The 12,521-nt window shown below is 48.0% G+C and overlaps 1 protein-coding gene across 2 annotated transcripts in view; it reads right to left on the minus strand.

Annotated features, from left to right (window-relative positions):
* Window positions 1-413: 413 nt before the first annotated feature.
* The window catches only part of GTF2H3 (general transcription factor IIH, polypeptide 3, 34kDa), a 16,280-nt gene continuing 4,172 nt past the window's right edge, over window positions 414-12,521 (minus strand). The window contains exons 3-13 of one of the 2 annotated variants that reach the window (XM_006894629.1): window positions 11,812-11,918; window positions 11,002-11,168; window positions 8,877-8,939; window positions 7,730-7,759; window positions 7,560-7,588; window positions 4,941-5,015; window positions 2,857-2,910; window positions 1,554-1,622; window positions 691-826; window positions 561-597; window positions 414-483 (exon numbers count right to left, since the gene is read on the minus strand). In XM_006894629.1, coding sequence (XP_006894691.1) covers window positions 414-483; window positions 561-597; window positions 691-826; window positions 1,554-1,622; window positions 2,857-2,910; window positions 4,941-5,015; window positions 7,560-7,588; window positions 7,730-7,759; window positions 8,877-8,939; window positions 11,002-11,168; window positions 11,812-11,918 — 837 coding nt within the window. The remainder of the gene's footprint in view (window positions 484-560; window positions 598-690; window positions 827-1,553; window positions 1,623-2,856; window positions 2,911-4,940; window positions 5,016-7,559; window positions 7,589-7,729; window positions 7,760-8,876; window positions 8,940-11,001; window positions 11,169-11,811; window positions 11,919-12,521) is intronic. The other variant, XM_006894630.1, reaches the window with a different exon arrangement.

Here is a 12,521-nt window from a genome sequence, read left to right on the forward strand (position 1 = left end):
AAAGATTTTGTGTAAGAAACTAAGGCCCACCTTAAAAACAATCTTCCCGTCTGTATTTCATAAGAGCCTTTCCCACAAAAATTTGACCACACAATTTCTATCCTACTTTTTCAAAGCGAGGCTGGCCAGACTCTGTCTCCTGTATTTTTGTCATGTGATCAGAAGTGGCCAGTCCCTGGGGGGACTTATCACTCCTGGTCAAGTGGAGGGTCAAGAGAGAAGAAATTCTCCATGAGATGGAACAGCACAGCAGCGGCAGCGACGAGCTTGCACACAGCAGACCAGAGGCTGTGAGGACTGCACAGGGCCGGCCGGCCGGCGTCTCCTGCTGCTGCAGGACAAGGACCACTGAGAGTCAGGAGGTTCCAGGGCACCTGTCAACCGCTCAAAAAGGTGGGAAAAGGGTTTTCTTCTCAAGCGGATACTTTCAATTTCTTTTTCTTAGCCTTGAGCACAGGAGGCAGCGAAATCTTGAAGGCAGTCCTGAAAGCAGAGAGGAAACGGACATTACTGCTCTGATCTCTAAACCATGAGCCTCCCCAAGCCGCAAAGATACTCACTCGCACGTGGTGCAGATGGGGCTGAAGTTGCAGAAGACTGTGGGGTCAGGGAAGAAAAAGCAGGATAATTAAAACCCCAGAAAGCCACGTTATGCACTGCCCTCCCGCCCACCGCAGCCCAGGAACCTACTTGACAGGCACACGGAGCACACGTAGCCGATCTCAATGAGGTTCCGGTGGCAGAAGCAGGCAGCCCTGTAGTCCACGTGAATCGGGGGTGGGAGGATTAGCTGGGACCTCTGGTCTTGATCAGGAAGGAAAACCCACTGCAGGAAATGGTAAAACGGGGGGCAGGGGTATAATGGGAAGTTAAAAAGAGAAACACAAACAAAGCATGACGCCTGGGATGAGATCCCGTCTCGCGAAACCTCTAGGACAGAGCGGAGCTACTCCACGAGGTCTCCAAGAATGATCTTTACACAAGTGACCGCCTCATTGTCTCCCATGGAGCAGCTGGTGGGTTTGAACTAGCGACCTTCTGCATAGCAGCCAAATGAAATGCTTAACTCAGGAGACGGATGAGGCAGCTCGCTTCTGTAAAGATGCATCACTGTGGAAACTCCACAAGCAGGGCTACTGTGTCGTGCAGCCGATGCCAATCGGGGTTGAGCGACGGCAGTGGGTTTTCTCATTTGTTCAGTCAAGGCCACCTAGAGGCCCGTGGTGACCTGCTTCTGACACCCTCATAAACCCCACATAGTACAGTTCTGTGGCACATGTACAGGATTGCGTGAGTCCAAATTCACTCCACGACACTCGGTTTGGCGACAGTCTCGGGGTGGGTTTCGTTACTGAACCCTTACTGTCCACTGGCATGTTGTGTGAATGGACAGTAGGAAGACTCTGTGAACCATTTTACGGGGTGCAGAGACAACCTGGAGCCCACCAACCTCACCCAGTTTGCCTTCCCTGCAACCATTCCCAAAGCTCATCTTATTCTCTCCAGTCTGCAGGGTCCCCTCGGGGGCTGGGTCCCTGTTCCTGGGTCCTTACCAGCAAATACTGCAGGAGCGAGGGCATCTGCGGCACCTTCAGGTACAGGCCCCCCGTGATGTCACAGGCCTGCAAGACACAGAGGACTGATGGCCACACAAGCGTGCACTTGGCACAGTTCTGGGCACCACGGGCACCCTCCTGCCAGCCCTGCTTCAGGGCCTTTGAAGGAGCAGCTGGCAGGGTACGGCAGTGAAGGAAACGGCCTCCTCTCACCAGGACCAAGCAACTAGATGGAGCCCAGTCATGCTGGCAGGGCCACAACACACGGATCCTCACAGAACGGCAGACAAATATGGAACCAAACCCAAAATGCCAAAAAATAAACATTAAAAAAGCCAGAGGATTCCTGGGGACTACTGTCCTGATACACTCTATTAACTGGTCTGTAGGTAAGAACTGTTAGTTCTTCCACCAGATGCTCTGCTGGAGAAGAAGGGACAATCCCTTTCTGTACCAGTCACATCCAATTTAATGGTACATACACACAAAATAATAAATTAACATTAAAAAAAAATTATGAGTTCTTTTCCTTGACATACTCTTTAAACAAAAATTAGACCCTGTTCTTTACCTTTCAGTTAAATTAACACTGGCTCACAAAAAAAAGAGTATCACCCATGAGTACTGGGTTCCTTTTTTTTTAAAAAAAAATAATAATTACTTCTATAATGTGCACCTGATTCAAGTCATAGACTTCACAGTTACTCGTTACACATCAGAGCTGGACAATGACTAGTGATGACAGAAGAAGAATTCAGTGTCTTTGAGCTGTGGTGCTGGAGAAGAGTACTTAACGTACCACGGGCTGCCAGGAGCACAAACAAATTTACCCTGGAGAAGGTGAAACCAGGCTGCTCCTTGGAGGCAAGGATTTTGAACACTCTTTTACAGGCTTTGGACAGGTGGCTGAGAGAGACGAGTCCCTAGAGACAGACATCATTCTTGGAAAGGGTGGAAGGACAGAGCAGGCGAGAAAGACCTTGGATGAGATGGATCAACACAGTAGCTGAGGTAACAGGGATAGGTGTGTTGGTTATGGTGAAACTGGCTCACGGTTCAGAGCTTTAGTACCTATGTGCAACAATGTCATTGTACGTAGGCACATAATAACAAGGATGATGTTGTTACAAATACAACATAGCATATAACACCAAGACCAGACAAAATGATTGACAGTTACTTAAAGCAAAGACGGGGCTGGAAGGAGCCAGGGAACTGGATTGACAGAAACAAAGCAAGAGAAAGACTGCATGTTAACAGCATCCAACAACAAAAACAGGATCACGCTTTCTGAACCTACCTGCTGGAGGAGTCCCGAATCGGAGTCTAAAACACAGGCGTCGATCAAAATATTCTGAAACGGACATTTGAAATGATCACAGGATTAACAGCGACGACTCCCTGCGGTTACGCATGCTGCGCCGCAGCTCCCTGTAAATGCTGCAGCTCGCCTGGCAGGAGTGACTAGAAGGCCAGCGTCTCCTTCACACTGTGCGGCTGAGCAGCCGGCATGTGGCCGGGCTGCGGTGACCGAGGCGGAGCGGGGCGCTGCAAGCCCGCTCAGCCTGTCTCCCAACTCCCCGCTCGGGGTCCCCATGCTCGTCACAGCTGCGACAGCATTTTGAGTCTTGGGCTGGTAACCCCAAGGTGGTGGTGTTTGTTACGTGCCGCTCGCAACTCATAGCAGACACACTAATGGTTAACTCCACAATGAGGGATATACCCTTCACTTTTTCTATAAAATGCTGGTCTGCCTGATACTCCTCTAAATCGGAACGTTCACATTAAGACAGACTAGGAAGAAGGATTGGCCATCCACTTCTGAAATAGCAGGCCTCTGAAAACCCTATGTACAACAACCCCACGGTAGCTGGTTCAAATGCACCAGCTGCTCCACTGTAGGAAAATGAGGCTGTCTGCTCCCATGAAGAAATAACCCCGGGACCCAGGGCGACTCGCCGTGACTCAGGACTGGCGTGAGGGCAGTGGGTCCGCTTGCTTAACAGCCATCGTGGGTGCACATCGAAGGCTGATTTTTTGTGTTTTAAATTTTTTATTATTATTATTTTGTGTGTGTGTGATCTGACTGGTACAGGAGGAGATGGTCCCTCCTTCTCCAGCAGAGCATCTGGTGGACTCGAACCGCATGCCTCTGGGATTGCAGTGCAGCTTCTTGCCACTAGGCCACCAGAGCTCCCTAAGTTTTAAGAAAGCTGTAGTTTTTTTTTAACCTATTCAACCAAAAATTGTTTTATAAATACTACATTCTGAACATTTCAGCAGTTTGTCAGCCTGACAATACCAATTATTTCCAAAGCTCACTAAAACAGGGAAACTGAGGCAAGGATTACGTGGCCGGCAATTACCCACAAAACTGTGCAGGTATGCAGGGCCCATGGAAGGATCCACTATCTTCTCAAACGGCTCAGGATCCAAAGGGATTGATTAGTAAAACCCACCACGATGAGTAATTCTGACGTCCAAGGAGCCTGCAGTACGGGGCAGAGCTGCCCGTGGGGCTTCAGAGGCCGTAAATCTATCCAGAAGCACACTGCCTCATCTACCCCTTCAAGGCTGGCTGGCGAGTTTGAACCACTGATCTCTGGGTTGGCAGTCAAGCACCTAAAAATTTTCAGCAGCCAGGAACTGCCCTCCTAACCAGCATGTGCCCAAATTCGAGGCCCTTGGATGATGTTCAGCATAAAGCACTGAAGTTTAGTGCCATACAGACCCTTCACCGGTATCACTGAGGCACCGTCACACCCACATAGCCTGTGCTCTAGGCACCCTTCCCCGACACAGCCTTCGTTCTAGGCACCCTTCCCCGACGTAGTCGTAGTCTGGGCACCTTTACCACCACGTAGTCTGTGCTGTGGGCACCTTTCCCTGACGCGGCCTTTGTTATAGGCGCCCTTCCCCAATGTAGTCTATAGTCTGGGCACCTTTACCACCACATAGCCTGCAGTCTGGGCATCCTTCCCTGATGCAGCCTGTGGTCTGGGACCCTCACCACCCTGTAGCCTGTAGTGTAGGCACCTTTATGGGTATTATTAGGGGATAAAACCATAATCAGAATAATTTCTGGCAAGTGCGTTCCACTCCCAGAAACCCTCCTGACCCTCACAGCAGAGCGGCCCCGTGTCGTTTTCAGAGCTGCAACCGTCATGCAAGCAGACTGCCTCACAGAGTGGCTGAGGGTTCGAACCACAGGCCCCGGGGCTTCCAGTGAAGCATTTAACTGCGATGCTACCAGGGTTCCTTGAAGTGTCTACTACAAACTATGAGCTGCTGTTGTTGTTACATGCTTCCTGACCTAGTCCCCAGGTTACGTGGTCAAAACGCCTTTCCACGTCAGTCACCCCACACTGCCAAGGCCCCGCGCACCTGCTTCTGGGCCGCGAAGATGACGTTCATGAAGTTCATGTACTGCACGGCGCTGTCCTCTGCAGCCTTGATGACCTGGAGGAGCACAGCAGTCAACACCCCTCGGGGGCAGCCCAGCACGCACGCACCGCACTGCGCACCACACCAGCACCCCAGACCTCCACGCCCAAAGGCGGGCCTCGCTCACGGTGCGAGGACTATTCTAGAAGGCTTCTATGCGGGCAGGTCATACATTCACCAAAAAAAAATACACACACACACACACACACACACACAGAGCCCCTCAGTCACCCTTCCAATTTGGGCATGAAATCACCCCTCGATTTTCATGTCAGCCAAGCAGACACATCTGTAAGGTGATCAGCAGCACTGGGAGGAAGAGCCAATCATAAACGAGCAAAAGGGCAGCATTCATCCAGAGCTGATGCTCAATGGCCAGGAAAGAAGGCTGGCTAGAAATAGTACATATAGGAAGGAAATGGGAAGAGTGCTGCGGCACAGTGGGGGCAGGGATCAAGGAGTATGTATGTTATGAACTCAACCAGCATGGAAACCCAAATTCTTCTGTGTATTTTTACTAAAATCTCAATGAAGTTAATAAAAAAAAATTATATATATACACACACACACACACACAGAGAGAAAACATACAACAAAAAAGACACCCTTGTCAATTAATTTATACTACTATCAATTAATTGAGGTTTAAAATATGCTCATACACAAAAATGCACTCTTGTCAATGAATCTGGGTGATTAGCATTCTGCGTGATGATGTGACAGATCCCTGACACACACAGTCATTTATCCTGGACACAGAGGCAGTGTCTGGTTTCTGTTTTAAACGATGCTCTCCAATGGACACCCTCATTACCCTCTGCCTACTTCTCCGTCTCCTGAAGGGCATCAGTGAGATTGGCCACTGCCATTTAAAAGAGGAAGGACATCAAAGAGGGCAGGGACATCAACAGTGGCCCAGGCCCAGTCCAGGTGAGGACAGTGCTGGCCCCGCACAGCGCCACACTGCGGCCCTCAGGGCCAAAAGCAAGTTGCCAGCATCTACTACAAGCAAGCCGTTTGTTTAATCTTGTGCAGACTGTCAACTGCCTCTAGAAAACTTACACTTTTCTTTCCGGTGTTATCTATCCCCAATGTGGATCAATAAACAAACAAGTATCTCAATATGATACATTTATTTCTCTTTGCTTGATATTAAGGTTAAACTTATTTCAAATGCTCACTCGGCCATTTACATTTCTTCTCTTCAATCTTGCTTTCCACTTACTTCTAGAGCAGAACTTGCCTTTTAAAAATTAACTCGTAAATGTTCCTTTTATATCTTAGAGATACGGCCCTATCTTGTTTCATTACACTTTGAAGATAACCCTATTTTTTTACCAGCTGAAGATCCAAGACTCTCTCTCCTGCTTCGAGCAGGTCTATCAGCACCATTTCCTCCATCAGTCCGAGCTCACATCACGTTTCTGTACCCATCTGGGTCATTCTCACGCTATTTCAAACATTTCCATAACGTGTCACACACTTAACAGACTAGAGCAGAAGGTCACATCACTTGACGTGTATTAGAAAACTAAAAAATTCAGGAACTCATGCAATATTATTCAAAATGGTTGACTCTGGAGAACATTATGCTGAGTGAAATATCCCAGTCACAAAAGGACAAATATTACATGATGCCACTGTTGTAGAATGGGACTGTCCTTGGGGTTGGGGAGAGACTGAGTAAGATGGGTTCAATAATGTATACTGCACTGAAACAGAGGAGGGAGAGAACCGTTTAAAAGAGAGATATAACTGGGTATTTCTGTCATCACAGGAGACTAGAGCGAGGGCTACATGGTGGAGGGGACCTGGGGGAGGGTTTGTAAAACAATGAAAGAATCTTTTCTTTTACTTTTCCATAATTTTTGGACTCATGTACTTATAACTCGTTAGTCAAATTTGTATCTTCTAGGTTGCAACACCCCCATGATACATCTTCAAGGATATGAACATGTACAGCCAAGCACAATTAATAAGAGTGCATCTAAATTCCAAAATCAATCTCCATAATAGTCTATGTGTTTCCTACTGCCAAAGGGGCCCTTTAGAGTAGTGAGAGAAGATCTTCACCCTGAAACCCACAGCGTCCCTTTTCAGCAGGAAGTAGCTAAGAGAATACGCCATCCCCTTTTCCTTATGACTCAGGGTGAAGTCTCTCTCAGGGAGGAGTGATAGGGAATGGCAAAGGACACACTGACAAAGAAGATTAATCAGAACTGGCTTTGACAAGCACTGTGGCATTTGGACAAGAACAAACTGGGAGGAGGGTAGAGAGAATAGTGCAACAATGAATGAATGGAAGCCCAAAATCTCTGTAAATGTTTATGAAAATTAATAAAATATAATTAAAAAAAAAAGAAAACTAAAAAATTCATAGGCCTCACTGTACTGCCACATTCCCTTTACTTCAGTGATCTGGAACCAGACTCGACGTTGGTTCTGACGTACGTGGAATCGCAGACTTATTTCCTATTATGGTTTCTCATCGACAACAGTTGGTTTAAAAAAACAGTACGGCTTTAAGGGAAAAAAAAACCACAAAAAAAGACCCCTTACCAATATCCTTGACTTCATTTCCTGGTTATCTGTAAAGGGGAAAAAAGAGATTACAATTTTTAAAGAGCATAATTTAATAAGATCTCGTAAAATACATATACAAGGTTCTCCACCACCGTGAGGGTAGTGAAATAAGATTAAAGTTCTCGGAGGAAAAGGCCAATGCTTACCTTTAACTTCCTTGTTCATCCTATGAATGTCTTATTGCATTAGCGTTAAGGAATAAAAAAGCTCTTCTTCATAAATATGCACAGCAAGTAGAAAGATAACCCCAAGTTATAGCTACACAAAGCTAGCATCACTCTAATGAAAAAAAGAAAAAGTCCGATTTGACATGAGTTCTGTAACTACACAAGCGAGACTGCTCAGGGGGCTCCACCACCGACTGGGGTCTGTAACCCAATCTAGACATTGTGTCCCCAAAGTTAAAATGATCAACAAGTGATTGTCCAGTAACTAGTCACCTAGATTTGAATTCAAAACATGCATTGCCGTTGGGCTGGAAATGATGCCTAGGTCCGCGGCTGTAAGTCTCAGGAGAGGAGACTGCCCATCCATCTCCCACAGCGACAGAGATGAAGGTCTGAACTGCCCATCTTTTGGTCCACAGCCGGTGCTTAACCACTATGCGACCAGGTGCTCCTTCTATACTCAGCAGATTCAGCTTGTACTAAGGGACTTGGTGTGTTGGAATTAGTGAGACTGGCTCAGGACAGGGCAGGGTGCAGAGTTGCTGTACATAAGGGCACTATGGGTTGTAGGCGATTTGACGGCACATAACAACAACAACAACATTTTGTAGGGCCTTGTGTGCATAGAAGAACGGGAGGCCTAAATATTCTAAAGTAGCAAACAATAGAAAAACAACTGATTGTGGCTTTGACATATTAATAAGATCAACTGTACAGACTGAAATGGAAGAGTAACAAAATCAGCTGCTAAAAAATTTAAAAACAAAAACCAAACAAACAAACAAAAAAAACCCAGCTGCTTCAGCCTGCCCTTCTGCCCACAGAGCGAGCTGCTGTGAAATGCTCCGTTGTTGCTCATTTACGGGGGGGGCTGCCTTCTCTTGTGTCCCTTCTCTCTTGACCTGGGCCAGTGTGCATTCGAACAGCCACAATCTGACCCTGGGCCTTGATTAACAAGGAGCTGCTTCTGAACAGGCACCGGGTCCTTCTGCTAGTAGCACAAGGTCAAGGTCAGAGCCGTGGACTATGGGATAGCCCTACTCTGTTCTCAGCGGAATCCCCTCAACACAGCAGGCTTGATACAGAAGGAAGACTGCCAAGAGGGTGACCAGAGCGGGAAGGATACAGCAGAGGGCCTTGGCCAGCGATCCTGCCAGCAGCGTCTCCGTGTGCTGACCCTTTATATCACCTGCAAACAATAGCAGCGTTAAAAAAAGGCAATGTCTAAGTCCTTTCTTGATCATGATCGGAAATCATTTTCCACACAAAGCATTCTACTCCATGAATGAAACAAAACGACAACAATTTCACACTGGCTGTTTTACAAAGAGTGAGCAGAAGGACAAATGGAAACAGGACGCCGGAGAAGGAGGCGGGCAGAGGGCTGCATCGCTGAAGAGACTGCAGCCAACGTCCCCAAACGAGGTGTATGTGTGACGGGCTGGGCGCAGTCAGTCTGCTCAGCAAACCAAACCGAGAGGGGCAAAGCTGACACAGTGCGACAGAAGGCAGAGACTCTACAAGAGATTCGGCTGAGTGTTAGTCACAGCAGCACTGCTCCCAACAGCCAAGAGGCGGAGACAGTCCAGGCTCCCAACAACAGAAGACAGATAAACAAAGCGAAGTCCCTCAAGGATACAATGGGGTGTTACTGGGCCATTAAGAAAACAAAGTCTTGACACAAGAAAGCATGATGCTCTTTAGCACACTTCTGGAGAACAAGCAGAACTCGAATGATTCAACAGGCAGATGGGGCCAGAACACCAAGCAGGCAGAAGTAGCTAAAATCGCCTGGAGCTGGGGGAGCTCTGGTGGCCTAGTGGCAAGAAGCTGCACTGCAATCTCAGAGGCGCACAGTTCGAATCCACCAGATGCTCTGCTGGAGAAGGAGGGACAATCTCCTTCTGTACCAGTCAGATCTGATTTGACGGCACACACAAATAATAAAATAAAACAAAAATTTAAAAAAAAAATGGTCTGGAGCTCTGACTTTCAGCCTTGGGCATTTCAGCGTCCCAGAACACTAGACAGCGTCTGCAATGTTGGCTGTCACATCTCAGAGCTGGTGACAGAGAGGCCAGGGCTGCCCCAACAACGCCGTCCCCATCACTAAGACTCAGCCCGGCTGCGAGAGCCCTGACCTGGGTGAGAGAAGAGCCCTGACGGTGGCGACATTTCAAGCCTCACTGGGCAGGACTTCATAGCAGGTCACATGTCAAGTGTGAGAAGGCAGGTGTAAAAAAAAAGAGAACACTCTGGCTCTGCACCCCAACTCTGTCCTCTCTCACCTCGTTTCCTTAACCTGGAAAACTAGGTGGACAAGGACAGAGACAGGCTGAAACGGTGATGCTGCTGAGAAGACCAGAAAGTGACCCGAGTATTGGGCCTTTGAAGAGCCTGCACCCCCAAAGTGGACAGCTGGTCGACTAGAAAGCCAGGCTGGACTTGGAACACCGACTGGACGTGTTTGTACATTAGCGATCATGCAGGACGGCAATGGGTGGCCTCCTCTACAGGCCCTTCCAAGGGAAAGGTCCATCCCTTTGGGATGTAACTTCCTAATAAATCTATCTTCACTTTGTACCTTAAAACAACAACAACAACAACTTGAGAGTGGGTGAGGACACAGAGAAGAAGTAACTGCAGAATTAAAAGGTGTTTTGAGAATAAGATCAAAGAAAAGGCAGGACTGGAATGAAAGAATGATTCATAAGAGGAAAAAGAGACAGAGAGCGAGCGATTGTCCTGAATCGCGTGCCCTCATCAGTCAGCACATGACGTCAATCCTCAGCTCTGTGCCGCTGTCACCGTATCGTCTGGAAAGGGCTCTTCGTTATGTCAACAAGGTAGGATCACTGCAGAGGGCTGTGTATTAAGTCAAACTCGTACAAGACATAAACAGAGCAGATTAAGCAAGTACATGTTGGGGAGCAAAAATGCCAAGCCATTTGGATATCTCCAAGGGACTAGGAGATGGAAATGAAAAACAAGGGCCTGTGCCCAGAGGACAGAAACAGGTGGCCCCTAGAACGAGCACACTGATTTCAGCATCCTAAACTGTGAGAAAATAAATTTGCTTGTTAAAGCCCCTCTCCCGCCACTTAAGGTATTTCTATTAGAACAGCAGTAGTTAACTAATGAGCTTTCCAGCAGATGGATCAAGAACCTCAACTCTTTGGATTTCAATCCGTAAAGGCCTTCAAACTCTACATCTCTTTCAGAGGAACCAAACGAAAAGGAAAAGCTGTTACTCTTTGTCATGAGGTCCTTAATCTCTTCAGCGATAATTTCATTAGCTGCTGTTAACAGCTCGTATTTTCCGTCTTTACTTCCGGTGGGATTAAATTCGGAGGGGAGGCTGCAGGCGTCTCCGAAGATGTCTCCCAGTCTGCCGTTCTTTCCAGGATACAGAAATCGGCTACAACAGGGAAGAGAAGAGCCCGGTTAGACCTGGACTTCCTGCCCTCTCCCAACAGCACAGTGAAATCCACCTAGAAAACCAACACACCAATTCTGTACATCCAACAAGTGACAGTTCCAATTTCCAACAGTGCACAAAATAGGGACTGTGGCAAGGCTGAGTCCTCTGACACATAACAGCTAAGCAGTTCCAGTGTCTTCTGGAAAATGAGGGAAACGTGAACTGTGGTGTCAGCAGAGACCATGAAACATGCCATGCGCTGTCCAAACAACACATGTATTTTGACGCAGCCAGAAAGGTCCTCAGCAGGACCTCAGCCCACGTACTCTGGGCATGTGGTCGGGAGGGGCCACGCGCGCAGGAAGACACCATGCTTGGGAAGGCAGAGGGTCAGTGACAGGACACTAGTCCTCGAGGGGGTGTGGTGACACAGGGGCTCAGGCACAGACTGGGGACGGCCCAAGTGTTCTTCCGCTGTGCACAGGGTCACTTTGAGTGAGAACAGACTCCATGGCACCTCAGCAGACGCAGGGTCGCAGCGGGTGATGTGTGGCAGGGCGCACCCCACGAGAACCACCGTCTCCCAAACATGACGGGTTAAGCAGAAAAGGCAGTGAAAAGGCAATGACGAGGGCTGTACCTCTCTTGAATATGACTTGCGATCACAGCAAGTTTGTTGGACCGATTCATGAACAGATGGGAATTCCCCAACACCATCACGGCGTCGATGCATTTTGACAACGTAAACTGCGGAAAAACAGAAGATTATCAGAAAAGGTAAATGAGCCATCCAAACAAGGTCAGACCTAGATATGAGTGAGGGTTCTGGCCCAGATCACAGCAACAACGCAAGCCACCTCCGTTTGTTTGTCTCCCAGGGCACGTTGAAGCTATGTTTACACGACGCTGCAGCCCAGTGAACGTTCAACAGCGCTGCTGAAAAGTCTGCGGCCAAAATGTGACACGGAGGCACAGAGTAAGACAGACTGCCAGAAAAACAGTGCCAAGAGGCTTGCTCAACAAAGGGCTGATGTACAACTTCAGTTCACACATACACACACCAAACCCCAATAAACAAAAGCAATCCACCAGTAACAAGTAGATAACAGACACACATCAAGGTAAGTGCCAAGAAAAGGAACGCAGAGTAAGGGGATGTCAGGACTTTACTATCAGTAAACCAAAGAAAGACAGAGAGCTCCATAAAGGCCAAGGAGAATCAGAACTGCAAGGAGGAAGCGGGGACAGTCCAGTACAGGGTGGGCATTTCAGTCAGCGTCAACAAACAGACTGTAAGGGAGCTCTGGTGGCCTAGTGGCAAGACACAGCACTGCAATCCCAGAGGTACGC

The sequence above is a fragment of the Elephantulus edwardii genome, unplaced genomic scaffold (assembly GCF_000299155.1).
Source record: "Elephantulus edwardii isolate Elephantulus edwardi_28Jun2011 unplaced genomic scaffold, EleEdw1.0 scaffold00148, whole genome shotgun sequence".
NCBI lineage: Eukaryota > Metazoa > Chordata > Mammalia > Macroscelidea > Macroscelididae > Elephantulus > Elephantulus edwardii.